Here is a 14,366-nt window from a genome sequence, read left to right on the forward strand (position 1 = left end):
TTCCTTGATTAGATATAAAGCCACTGAGTACTTAACAAATTCTTAGAAAATACTTCACAAATGCTTGATAGAATTAATTTAATCCAAATGCTATTGATAAATGCATACTGTAATGTAAATCAGAAGGTAACAGATTTGGTTCTTGCTTTCAGAATGGTTGACAACAACAAAATTAATACATGCTCCCCTCAAATGAAATTGATGAGTTTTATTCATTTATTATATCTGTACTCATCTCATGAGAATAGAAATCTGGTTACTTCCACTAGTATTTTGAGTTTAATGGCATAAGAGGCATCTATTTTTTTTGAAATATCATCCTTTATTGCTTTTATTTTTTAAATTTTTATTAAACAGAACAGATTTCATGTATTTCATAGGTCCAATTCTAAGAACATAACCATAGTTCCTTCCCTCCCTCAGTGCCTCCTTCAACCCCCCTCCTTCCTTTTTTTTTCCTCCAATATTTCCAAAAACATGATTTCAATTAACTTTTTATAATCACAGGCTTAATTTACCACTAACCATAATATTCATCAAGTATAAAGTTGAAAGACCACAGTTCCACAGGAGTATGAATAAGGCTAAAAATCAAAATCAAATCACAAGATGTCCATTGCATTCCTATATATTTCTTGTATTCTGTTATTAAATACCCTGTATCAGAAAAAACATGATATTTGTCCAAAGGATCCCTAACTAACATGGATTATTTATTGAACTTGAAAGCCAAGTTTCAGCCTAATTTTGAAAAAAATATCATCTTTTTATCATTTTAAGAATTCAATTGTATTTACTTTTGCATTTATCTTAGAGGTGTGTCTGGACAAATCACAGTACAAAGGAAACATAGCAGTTCTCTTGCTAAAATGATTCTAATCAAATAATTCACATTGTCAAATGGATTTAATTCATAGTCAGAAAAATATGGTCAAGTTAAATTTACTAATACAAATTAAAATAACAAATGATATATCTTCCTTCAAAGATTAATTGCCTGGTCTTCCTAATAGGAAGTTTAAAAATACTTTAATGAGGCTGGCATTTGTCCAGGAAGTTAAGGCACCAGTAAGAAGACTGTGCCCCACGTCAGGGTACCTGGATTAGGCTGTTAGCTCTGCTTCCTGATTCTAGCTTTTACTGGTGCAGACCCTGGAAGGCAGCAGTGTTGGTTCAAGTGGTTCTTTTCTGTCACCCATATGGAGACATGGATTGAATTCTTGGCTCTGGGCTTCAGCCCCAGACCCAGCCCCATCTTAGCCATTGTAGGTATTTGGAGAGATAAGTCTTGTTCTCTCTCTTTGTCTCTCTCTCTCTCTTTCTCTCTCTCTTTTTCTATCATTCAAATTTTTAAAAATTCTTTAATCCCTGAAAAATGTATAATATGTAAAGCATTCACCAAGCAATTAAAAATGAAAGTGGAAGTAAACTTTCTCTATTGTTCATTTTAAATTAACTACTCTAGCAAAAGCATACTTCATACTGTCCACCACAGCCATGATTTCCTGTTTCTTTGACACTTGGAGCAATTGTTTTCCCATTATCTCCTTGAAATTTGTGCCCAAACTAAATGGATGATATTTTAAAAATTTTATCATATAATTATCTCTTCAGTTTCCTACTGTGTGTCTTGAACATTAGGTATACATTTTCATCAAATGATAATTTGCTTGTTTGGTTAAATTATTTAAAGTTTACATTCCAATAAATTTTTCTTCCCCCAACTGAAGTGTTAGGACTAAGACATAAAGCTAAACAATGAATTAGCCAGACTTCTGTTGTATTGTTTTATTCTCAAACAAAATAATAATATCTATTAATGTTATAAAGCATTCATCATGGAACTTCTCATTCCATGTAACTAATTCTTAGCTTTCTTTATTCACTTAAATCCTGAAGAATATAAGTAAATGTTGTACGAACATAAAATATTAAATGGGTGTATATATGTATATGTATATGTGTACATACATGTGTATGTTTTTAAATGTTAGAACATGTTAAATAAGCCGGCGCTGCAGCTCAATAGGCTAATCCTCTGCCTACGGCACTGGCACCTCGGGTTCTAGTCCCGGTCGGGGTGCCGATTCTGTCCCAGTTGTACCTCTTCCAGTCCAGTTCTCTGCTGTGGCCCAGGGGTGCAGTGGGGGATGGCCCAAGTCCTTGGGCCCTGCAACCCATGGGAGACCAGGATAAGTACCTGGCTCCTGCCATCAGATCAGCAGGGTGCGCCTGCCACAACTCGCTGGCTGCAGCGGCCATTGGAGGGTGAACCAACGGTAAAGGAAGACCTTTCTCTCTGTCTCTCTCTCTCACTGTCCACTCTGCCTGTCAAAAAAAAAAAAATGTTAAATACCAGTAAAATCTACATATGGCTGTGAATTGCTGCATGAATAGTTTTACATCTACACACAGGCATTTTTCATCTGTACATTATGCATTCATCAACATACTGCACAGATGTTCAACTGGTTTTGGAGGACAAATTTTGGATTTTATGAGTGACACTGTTAAGTATTTTAATGTATTAAAATAATAGGAATTCATTATATTAAAAAGCCTTTAGTGATGTGTTTCTATAATTGCATTAATTTTTCTGATTAATAGGAGAAATAAAATTCTTGGAAAAAGAATTATTTTTAGAGTTAGCAGTAACATTTTCTTAAATTTTTGTATGTTCTCAGTGTTTATAGTATCTATTTGCTGACAATAACTTTATTAAATATGTAATTTACATACAGATATACTTAGGTGTGATTATCTAATTTTTTATACTGAACATGATAAATGTGAGACCACTGATAACACAGATGAAATACATAATTAAATTTTTCTACCTATGTTTTATTTTAAGGGAAGTATTTGTGTAACATCATTTATTTATAATCTGAATTTCCTCAAAACAGTCATTCACCCATAATAATGTTTAAAGAATAACAGATTCCCACAGCTAAATCTCAGTGGGATATTTTAAAATGTTCTTCCAAATTTAGTGCTTTCTAAACATTAAGCCCTACTTCTCTGGAGAAATTTCTGTCTTTTCAAAGAACAAACCATTGGGTGGGTGGCAAAGAAATAGAATATTTTCTCTGTCTAGTGTTGAGTTAGAATCAACAGTGCAGAATCAATTTTATGTGCTCAGTATAATCTTAGTTACTTGTGGAAGTGGAATTCATTTGTATTTTCAAGAAGGAAATTGGAGAATTTGGGTAAAATATCCATATAACTATGTTGAAAACAAATCGTCTTTACCATTCCTATATAAGGCTGATGTTTACTCTCTTCTAACCATTCCTCCTTTTCTAGTCTTTTATAGAAAACAGCAAGTTCTTTGAACAATATGAAGTGACGTACCAGATCTTGAAACAGACAGCTGAGATGTACGTCAAAGCAGATGGTTCAGGTAATGTACCCTGCAGGGTTTATTGCAGGCTGGAACGAGATAGGATGTAGAGTAGGGTTTTTTGTGATCAAATCATTTTTTTTTTTTTCTCTGCAGAATCCTTACATGGCCAAGTCATTGGCCTGGAGACACTGGATTTAATCTACTTAACTTTTTGCAATATCTAACCATGCATAATAATTTTTGTCCTTCTCTCTCTCCATTCTCTCCCTCCTCTCTCCCTCTTTCTCTCCTCCCTCCTTCCCTCCTTCTTGCTCTCACTGTGTGTGTGTGTGAGAGAGAGAGAGAGAGAGACTGAGAGCTTCTAAGAATAGCTAAATAAGCATTTTCTAAATGGAAAATTTTCAGCCTATTTTAAATTCTAAGGATTGTAGCAAAACAAATTGGAAAAACTTGATTATCATAATCAATTGAATGAGAACTTGAGTAAGTGTTAAGATACAATTTGTAAAACATGTTTTCCATTTGTAAAAACATCTGCTAGAAACATAGCTTTTGTGCTTAGGGCTTCAGTAGACCAGTATAAAAGACAGCAGAAAGAAGACATTGAGGATTTAAAAAATGAAGTTTGTAATTGGTTTTATCTGTTTTAGTGGAAGAAGCTGAGAATGTTATGAAGTTCATGACCGAAACCACTGCTCAGTGGCGGAATCTCTCAGTAGAAGTCAGGAGTGTGCGGAGCATGCTGGAGGAAGTGATCTCTAACTGGGATCGCTATGGCAATACGGTGGCTAGTCTTCAAGCCTGGCTAGAGGATGCCGAAAAAATGCTCAATCAATCAGAAAATGCCAAAAAGGTAAGAGGCTTTCATACGAAAGAAAAAAATATTGTTGCAGTTGTAGAAATGAGACTTTTTTCTGTTACTCTATTTTTTCAATTTTTCATCAATACAAGTGACAGACTTCTTAGGTGGTATATGCTTGCAAGAGAAACTTGAGAATCCTTGGCCGGCGCCGCGGCTCACTAGGCTAATCCTCCACCTGCAGCACCAGCATCCTGGGTTCTAGTCTGGGTTAGGGCCCCGGATTCTGTCGCGGTTGCTCCTCTTCCAGTCCAGCTCTCTGCTGTGGCCCAGGAAGGCAGTGGAGGATGGCCCAAGTGCTTGGGCTCTGCACCCGCATGGGAGACCAGGAGAAAGCACCTGGCTCCTGGCTTTGGATCGGCGCAGTGCGCTGGCTGTAGTGCCCATCTGGGGGGTGAACCAACGGGAGGAAGACCTTTCTCTCTGTCTCTCTTTCTCTCACTGTCTAACTCTGCCTGTCCAAAAAAACAAAACAACAAAAAAACAAACAAACAAACAAAAAAACACTTGAGAATCCTACCTTTACCTAAAAAGTTGCACTTCAGGTTAGTTATTTTGAACCAATAAATATACTGCTTAGCAAAACCTCTGTTCAAACAGTTCCTTTTCTGTGGAGTCCAGCCTTTGACTTTTACATTCAAAGAAGCTGTAAGAGATGGAAGGTCATCCAAACCCCAAGGACAGTCCAGGGGTCTGTAAAGGAAAGGGCAAGTCTAGGATATGGATTTCCTAATCTCATGGGAAAACAAAACAACTTCAGCTAACATAGTGCTTAATTGGAGGCAAACACCAGTAGGACATCTGGAACATCACATTTTTTTGTCTACATTTTCATTTTTGGATTTTATCAATCCCCAGCGAAAGGTGTAATTCTGAGGAGTGATTCCTTTTACACCATTTACAATGTATATGAGTGTTTGCATGTAAGAGTCAATGTTTTACTTTAATGTCACTTACATGTAAGTATCGCAGAAATGGACTGAAACCTATGCATATTATTGTTAACAGAAGTCTGGAACCTTTACATGAAAAATCAATGTATATGTCAAAGACATCAACATGTGAGGCTCCCATTAAGAAATATAGTGCATTTAGAAGTGGCCATTCAGCCTAGTAATTAGGATACCCATATCCCCACATTTGATTATCCAGGTTTGATTTCCAGTTCCAACTCCTGACTCCAGCTTCCCACCAAAGTGTACCCTGGAAGCAGCAGCGATGGATCAGATAATTGGGTTCCCAACAGCCATGTGGGAGACCTGGGTTGCATTTATGGCTCCTAGATTTGACAAGTCCTGGTTGTTGCTAGCATTTGGGGAATGAATCAGCAGATAGGTACACTGTCTATTTCTGTGTGTGTGTGTGTGTGTGTGTGTGTCTGCCTCCCACATAAATAATAATTTTTAAAGAACAAGAGTAATATAATACATGTGTTAGAATTACTGCTTGCTATCCAAGATTGGTTCCTCTACAGTTGTAGATAGTTATTTAAAAATGTTTTACCATTCTATATTTCATATACATTTGTATAGTCAAAAAAAGCAGTAACTATGTAACCATACAGATTTTGGCTTTCTTTCTAAACATTTCTTTATTTAAAAGGCAGAGTGACAGAGAGGAGGCAGAGACAGTATGGGAGAGGGAAATATCTTTTATCTGCTGGTTTATTCCCCAAATGCTGAAACACCCAGTGCTGGGCCAGGCTGAAGCCAGGAGCAAAGAACTCCATTCTAGTCTCCCACATGAATAGCAAGGATCCAAGTACCTGGGCCATCATCCGCTGCCTTCCCAGGCACAATGGCGGAAACCTGGACTGGAAGCAGAACAACTAGGAATCAAACCAGTGTCTCAAGCATCAGCTTCACCTACTGTGCTGCAATGCTGCCCACAGATTTTAATCTTTTTGATCAGACTAGTGGAGTCCTAGTCAATGTCCTATGTGTTAATTGGATCCAAAGGCCGCTCAGCTCCAGATACAGAAGTGTTCTCATCTATTGACACTGAAAGTTCTGCTACACATGGCTTAGGAAAAGTATTTTGAATTATCTCTGGTATTTGGCTTTTACTGTGATCCGTGTGTCTGCATGTGCAAACATGTGTATTTTATTTTAAATGAATCAGAAACGTTTTAGTGCCAAGTGTGTACCCTTAGGTAAGAAAGTATGCTGCTGTTTGTCTTTAAATTTAGTATTTCATTTAAAAAGTTTTCCTTTGATGTTTGTCTTCTGTTTTAATATACTATATTCAGATTTTAAAATCAAAAAGAGTAGTTCAAGCTTTTTTTAAATGCCCCTGACCTAGTATGCCTTTTATGTGACACTCTAACTGGCATTTACCAGCCTGAAGACTGTGAGTCCCTTACACATAAAGAAATGCAGATATTCTTCTGAACACACAAACACACACAAACACACACACACATACACACACAAAGCAATCTTTAAAAAATAGTATTTTAGAGGCCGGTGCTGTGGCTCAATAGGCTAATCCTCTGCCTGTGGTGCCGGCACACCGGGCTCTAGTCCTGGTCAGGGCTCCGGATTCTGTCGCGGTTTCCCCTCTTCCAGTCCAGCTCTCTGCTGTGGCCCGGGAGTGCAGTGGAGGATGGCCCAAGTACTTGGACCCTGCACCCCATGGGAGACCAGGAGAAGCACCTGGCTCCTGGCTTTGGATCAGCGCGGTGCACCAGCCATTGGAGGGTGAACCAACGGCAAAGGAAGACCTTTCTCTCTGTCTCTCTCTCTCACTGTCCACTCTGCCTGTCAAAAAAAAAAAAAAAATAGTATTTTAGGTGCTGGCATTTCGGTGTAGCAGGTAAAGCCAAAGCCAGCATCCTCTATGGGTACCACTTCAATCACAGTTGCTAATGGCCAGCTCCCTGCTAATGGCCTGGGAGAAGATGGCCCAAGTACTTGGGTCCTTGTCTGCCCACATCGGACACTCAGAAGGTATTAAATCTTGGCTTCAGCCTGGACCAGCCCAGTTATTGCAACCATTGGGAGTGAACCTGCAGATGGAAGATATCTCTCTCTAACTCTGACTTTTAAATAAATAAATTAAATCTTAAAAAAATGTGTGGAAAATAAAATTAAAATATAAATTTATTTATAAAACTATCACACTATTTGTGAAACCATTAAGATTTGCATTTTGAAAGAGATTTCATATTTACTTTAAAAATTTTAGATCAAAGATTTATTTTTTCTTTGACAGGTAGAGTTATAGACAGTGAGAGACAGAAAGAAAGGTCTTGGTTCCAATGGTTCATTCCCTAAATGGTCACCATGGCCGGTGCTGCGCAGATCCAAAGCCAGGAGCCAGGTGCTTCCTCCTGGTCTCCCATGTGGGTGCAGGGGCCCAAGCACTTGGGCCATCCTCCACTGCCTTCCCGGGCCACAGCAGAGAGCTGGACTGGAAGAGGAGCAACCGGGACTAGAACCCAGCACCCATATGGGATGCCAGCGCCACAGGTGGAGGATTAACCAAGTGAGCCATGGCGCCAGCCCCCTCAAAGATATTTTTCTTAATATGGTCACTTGCAAATCAGTCATTAACATCTAGTTCATGAATTATAATAGTGTGTATTATTTATTGTTTAGGATTTTTTTAGAAATTTGCCTCATTGGATTCAACAACACACCACCATGAATGATGCTGGAAATTTTCTCATTGAAACTTGTGATGAGATGGTTTCCCGTGACCTCAAGCAGCAGTTACTGTTGCTAAATGGACGATGGAGGGAGTTGTTTATGGAAGTCAAGCAAGTATGTCTTTTAAATCTGTATTCATCTCTCAGCCGTGTGTGTTATAAATATAGTAAACAAGCTGTGAAGACAATTTTATTTTGATAGAATGGCTTCATTACGGCAGGAATAGATGTGTTTCTGAGTGATATGTTTTATAGTCCATTATTCATTCTTTTCCATTTATCATGGAGGAACATTACAGAAATGTGCAGTTTGATTAAGGATTATGTTGACATATGGAGCCTACTTATATGCAATGATTTGCCTTTAAAATTATAGTTCTTCATCTCCATGCTACTTCCTTTTATTTTCAGAGCAGTTGGACTTTCTTCAAATTTATCTAAATTAAGAATCAGGAATGAGAGTCATTCTAGCATTTAACAATTCCAGAGAATAGGGCAGTGTGCCAAAGTGAAGTTTGTGGGCTTCTGAACTCAGTGTGATGGCTTTCAAGGTGTCCCTCCATTTGTCTTGCAGTACGCCAGGGCTGATGACATGGACAGAATGAAGAAAGAGTACACAGACTGTGTTACTGTGCTGTTGAGTTTTGCAGCTGAAGCTCGTAAGAAATTTTCTGACCCCTTAGAAGTCTCCTTCATGAATGTCAAGTTGTTAATTCAAGACTTGGAGGTGAGGGTCTTCTGGACACCAAAGTGCAAAACTATTCTACAGTGAAAATAAACATTGTTGTGGTTACTCAGATCATTGTAGAAGCTGACACTGTCTCCTGTGGCCATTTTGACATATCTGTATATCCTGATTTGCACTCATAAAAATATATTTTTAAGATATGTTTTGATCACACAAAGTAACTTCAAAATAGTTTTTCTATTGGAGATTTTTTTAAACAACCAAATTGTAAAAAATGAGAAAACAGGATACATCTGGATAGCAACTTTGCATAAATACTTCCAATAATAAAGGAAATGATTACATGTATTGTGGTGATCACATACCTCGTATAGCCTGCACCTCTCAAAAATGAAGTGCAGGAGAATATTTAACAACATGGAAAGATATTTAAATAAATTGTTCAATGAGAAAAATTAAAACTGATATAAACTGTTTTCATGAAACTGGGTGGATGTTAGCATTCCCTAAAAAAGATTAATGATATAGACATGTTACCTTTGCTTATCATTGAGTAAGAAGGCTATAAGTAATTTAAATTTTCATTCTCTTAATATCTATAATTCATAGGTTTTCAACAATGACAATATGTTGCTTTTTAAAGAGAAAATAAGTCAATCTTTAGAGTCAGAAATACTCAAAATTAATAATATACCTTTATATGACATAATACTTTCACAATATAGTATCATAGATTTTGTTTGAAAGCGCAAAGAATACTTGTTAATGGATTTTTAAACACTTTTACTGAGAAGCTTTTAGTTTTTTGTATAATACTACCAATATGTTAGTAACAAAGGACAGTAATAACTGGAATCCGTGAGTTTGCTTCAGGCATAGAGTGTTGCACCATGCAAGCTGACCTTGGTTCTGCCTTTTGTGGAATCCTGAAGTTGAAGATGTGCCAGGTGCTAATCTGCCTGTTCCAATGATTTGCACAGGATATTGAGCAGAGGGTACCTGTGATGGATGCACAATACAAGATGATTACAAAGACAGCACACCTCATTACCAAAGAAAGCTCCCAAGAAGAAGCCAATAAAATGTTTGCAACCATGTCTGGGCTCAAAGAACAGCTAACCAAGGTGGGAAAATTCTTGAATGTGCCACACTGTGTGGTGCCAACTCTGCCTTCAACAAGCCTGATTTAGGGCCTCATTTCAACTGTTGGCAAGTGGTTGACTTGGTGACAAATTATGCTTCTGTTTCCCATTGGAATTCTTAGTTTAGTAACTTTGGCATTTAGTAACTTTGTAGTGAACTTAAAAAATGAACTATGAGGATGATACCAGGAATCACTTTTGTTATTTAGTAGTAATAGCTGCTAAATTTAGTAATAGTAGCTAAAAATGTAGCAATAACTACATTTTAATAGGTATGCATTTTATAGATTAGAGAAGTTTAAAATGTGATGAAACAGAGAGGTAAAGGTAACTAACATAAAGAATAAGAGGATTAGGAAAAAGAGCAAGTCATATGTTGAAATGAGAATTATTGATATTTACTCGACGTTCCTCCACTTTACATTTATTTCTATTGTCTTCTGCAGCAAAGACACAAAGCAGTGGAAATTTTGTCCTCATCTGACAGAGCTCAGTTTAGGCTTACCACATACATGTTTATGACACTTCCGTACAGGGTGCTTGATGCTTACAAGCATTAGCCATAGGTCTTTCCTATTTTATTTGGAAATCTTTTCTTAACAGCTTTGAAAGTTCAATTGAGATCTGTTCTCTGAATTTGAGTTGAATCAATAATATTGTTTGTGAAGTCCTCTAACATTGGGTAATTAACTTTTGATAAAAGTTATTACATAAATAAGTAGAAACATTTTGTGTTTTTTAAAAGATTAATTTATTCATTTATTTGAAAGAGAGAGAGAGCGAGAGAGAGCTTCCATCCACTGATTCCTTCCCCAGATAGCTACAACAGCCTGAACTGCACCAATCCGAACCCAGGAGCCAGAAGCTTCTTCTGGGTCTCCCACGTGAGTGCAGGGTCCCAAGGGCCTGGGCCATCATCTGCTTTCCAAGGCCATAGCAGAGAGCTGGATCAGAAGCAGAGCAGCCGGGACTGGAACAAGCGCCCATACGGGGACTTAGAACCCCGGGGTGCCAGCACCGCAGGCAGAGGATTAGCCAAGTGAGCCGGGGGGCGCTGGCCTAGTCTCTAGGTTTTTTACAGGGTGATTTTAACTGAGGCTTATTGCAGTAGAAAGCTAGCAGTTTGGCTTTTTTTCTTGTTTTGTTTTGTTTTAAAAACTTACTTATTTGAAAGGCAGAGTTGCAGAGGTTCACTGGTTCACTCCCCAAGTGGCTGCAATGGCTAGAACTGTGCCAGTCCAAAGCCAGGAGCCAAGAGCTTCTTCAACATGGGTGCAGGGGCCCATGGACCTAGGCCATTATCTTCTGCTCTCCCAGGCACTTTAGTAGGTAGCTGGATAGAAGTGGAACAGACGGACTCAAACCTGCACCCACATGGAATGCTAGCATGGCAGGTGGCAGCTTTACCTCCTATGCCAAAGCACCAGCCCCTGTTTGTTTTGTTTTGATGAGTGTATCCTTCTGGCAGAATACCCCAGAAAATATTTCTGTGTGGGAACTTCTACATATAATAGTCTAACAAATTGGTACCTCCCACTTTCTTCAAGGATTATTTTCAAAATATCACACCTAAATTTAACATATTATTGTCTTCATACTTTATGAAAACAAAGCACTTTCTCTTACTAAAATATTGATTTTCTTTGTATTAATAATATTAAATAAATTAGGAAGGTGATGAATTATAAAGTCCTTGGAGAATTCTAAGATCCTGGATAAACATGAGAAGGCAGATACTTTATGAAGCTCTTGGACTCCACCTTATGATCCCTTCATGAAGGAAATGCAGGTGTATGAGCTGATAGCATTTTTTAAAAAACAAGTGAAAGATAAGGGCTGAGCCAACTCAGATGAGGGAGACATCTTCTAACATGGTTTATGAAGTAGAATTTGGTGCCATCTGCTTACCAACAGCCATCATTGAGGTTAGAAAATGCTGTCTAGATGGACAATTTAGATGAATTCTCATGTGAAAAAAAAAAAGCCGTTTGCTGCAGCAGTAGTATTTTTATAGCAGAATTTAATAATATACAGGAAGCATGTTAAAAGTGTCTTTGGATATTTCTAAGCATTGAATGACCATGTCACTAAAGAAAATGTTTGTAGGAGCTATGAATGGTGCCAGAGCCTCTGGTACCCAACGCTCTTTCACGGGGTGTTTGTCTTTGTATTTCTAAAGGTCAAAGAATGTTGCTCCCCACTCCTTTATGAGTCTCAGCAGCTGCTGGTGCCGTTGGAGGAATTAGAAAAGCAGATGACGTGCTTTTATGACTCACTTGGAAAAATCAATGAAATTATAGCGGTTCTTGAGCATGAAGCACAATCTAGTGCTCTTTTTAAACAAAAACACCAGGTAAGAAAAATCTCTTTCAGGAAGCATAATTATTTTAATGCATGTTTAATGAGACTGAATAGAAATTCAGGACAAAAACATTTCTAAAATAGTACAGTATTAATAATGAAAAAACAAAAATTCATGCCTTGTCCAATGATGCAAACCTAACCACTGTTGGTGAAAGGAAATTGAATTATTTTTCCGGGGAGAGCTAAGCTGAATCCTGAGGTGCAAACTAGGTTTGTTAGAGACAGGCACTAATTATCTCATTAATAAATTCATGGACTTAAGCAAAATTTGGAAGGCCAGTTTGTTTTGAGCACTTGGCTCTCCTCCTATGAACTGGGCAGTGTGGTGAGCTGACAGGACCCAACAAGTGTTGAGCAGCTGCTCTGTGCACACCCATGCTGCACATTCAGATCTCCAGGTATAAAAGGTGAGATATTCATGTTGTCTGTATGAAATAAAGAATATGATTGAGACAGTCCAAGCCAGCCACCGCTCTCTTTTGAAACCAAAAGGATGCCCTTAGTAGAAGGGCTTTCTATTAACCTCTCTGCTTTTGTACTTGTTTGTTTTTCTTGCAGTATCTTTCTGCCATTGACTCCAGGGATTATTTTTCACCATCAAAGCCCATAAAAAAGTATAATACATTCTCATTTGCATTTTCTAAAGGATAGAAAATTCACATGTGCACACACATGTTTCTCTTTATATTGGCTTTCTTTTAGGAAATCATTTAGAGCAGTTTCCCACACATAACTTTGAATAATACCTGTTACCTCATTAACTGCTGAAATGGTTAATTTCATTTTTAAAAAGTGTATGTTCCTTAATTGATTCCTTGCAAACATACAAATATCTATTATATGTACATTTAGATATATATGATGATAAAAGAAATAACTATACTCCTGTATTAATTCCCATAGATTTGGGGAAAGAGCGTGGCATCTCCTAGTATACAGAGTAGAGAGTGTCTGAAATGAGCCAGACAGATATTCAAATCTTAGGCAAATTACAAAACCTTGATTAGTTTTGATTCCTTTTTAAAAATTAAAGTGGTAATACCTGGTAGTATATACTCCATAAGTAACATTCTTACTATTATCCACAGTGAGACCCCAATGATTATACCACCAAACAAAGATTCTCAAAATATTGGATAAAAATTTTTTCTTATATTTTAAAACATACTATTTCCTACATTCTCAAATTGTTATAAATTGCTATCATTATCATATAATCTTTCCATGTTGAAATAATATTTATACTCTTATTAATAAATATTAATCATTTTATAATATATTTAACAACATTTTATCTCCTAAATCTTCAAAAGGAAAATGTATGCCTTATTCCATTTTCCCAAAACAAGACAAAAACCCTGCTGTTAATATTGATGACTAGATTGGGGCAGGCATTTGGCACAGCTGTTCAGACACTTTTGGGTGCCCACATCCCATATCAGAGTGCTGGGTTTGAGTCCCAGCTGTTTCCCATTCCACCTTCCTGTTAATGCACACAATGGGAGACAGCAAGTGATGATTCAAATACTGGGGTCCATTCCACCCACGAGGGAGATCTAGATTGAGTTCTGGATTCAGTCCGGCCTTATCCTGGCTGCTAGTGGAAGCTTTGGAGACAGAAACAGTATATAGAAGAGATTCATTTATTCATTCTCTCTCTCTCGCTCTCTCTCCCCCTCCTTCCCTCCTTCCCTCCCTCCCTCCCTCCCTCCCTCCCTCCCTCCCTCCCTCCCTCCCTCCCTCTCTCTCTCTCTCTCTCTCTCTCTCTCTCTCTCTTTCTCTGTGTGTATTTATCTCTGAAATAAGAATTTTAAAAATATTTACATCTAGATAGCCAAAAATACGAGCTATGAGAAATATTTTTTCAAAGCAATTAAGGTGTTGAAATACAAGTGGTGTTCATTCAAGTGAAAAAAAAAATGATTCTACCTTGGGATTGTATTTCCATGATACTTACTGCAGAAATCCCTGTGATAGTCAGGTGGAAGTTCTGTGAGTCACTGTTGCATCTCATCCTGCTAATGTGTAACATCCACACATCTTCCCCAGACTCATTGGTCTGCTACATTTTCTTTTTAAGATTTACTTATTTGAAGGGCAGAGTGAGGGTGAGGAGTGAGGGCTGAGTGCTCTTCCATCTGCTGATTTACCCCCCAGATAGCTGGGGCTGGGCCAGGTCAAAGCAGGGAGACAGAAGCTTCATCTGGGTCTGTCACATGAGTGTAGACCAAAGCACTTGGGCCATCTTCTGCTGCTTTCCCAGGCATCATCAGGGAGCTGGATCAGAAGTAGAGCAGCTGGGGCTTTAACTGCTGCCC

At 38.0% G+C, this 14,366-nt stretch overlaps 1 protein-coding gene across 11 annotated transcripts in view; it reads left to right on the forward strand.

Moving 5' to 3' along the window:
• The window catches only part of SYNE1 (spectrin repeat containing nuclear envelope protein 1), a 551,459-nt gene that overhangs the window by 215,238 nt on the left and 321,855 nt on the right, over positions 1 to 14,366 (forward strand). For all 11 annotated transcript variants that reach the window (XM_089332568.1, XM_070073379.2, XM_070073388.2 and 8 more), the window contains 6 exons: positions 3,307 to 3,403; positions 3,997 to 4,199; positions 7,805 to 7,969; positions 8,429 to 8,581; positions 9,523 to 9,666; positions 11,864 to 12,037. In XM_089332568.1, the coding sequence (XP_089188694.1) occupies positions 3,307 to 3,403; positions 3,997 to 4,199; positions 7,805 to 7,969; positions 8,429 to 8,581; positions 9,523 to 9,666; positions 11,864 to 12,037 (936 nt within the window). The remainder of the gene's footprint in view (positions 1 to 3,306; positions 3,404 to 3,996; positions 4,200 to 7,804; positions 7,970 to 8,428; positions 8,582 to 9,522; positions 9,667 to 11,863; positions 12,038 to 14,366) is intronic.

Source organism: Oryctolagus cuniculus, chromosome 5 (genome assembly GCF_051225735.1).
Source record: "Oryctolagus cuniculus isolate XC-2025 breed Fujian yellow rabbit chromosome 5, ASM5122573v1, whole genome shotgun sequence".
NCBI classification, from domain to species: Eukaryota; Metazoa; Chordata; class Mammalia; order Lagomorpha; family Leporidae; genus Oryctolagus; species Oryctolagus cuniculus.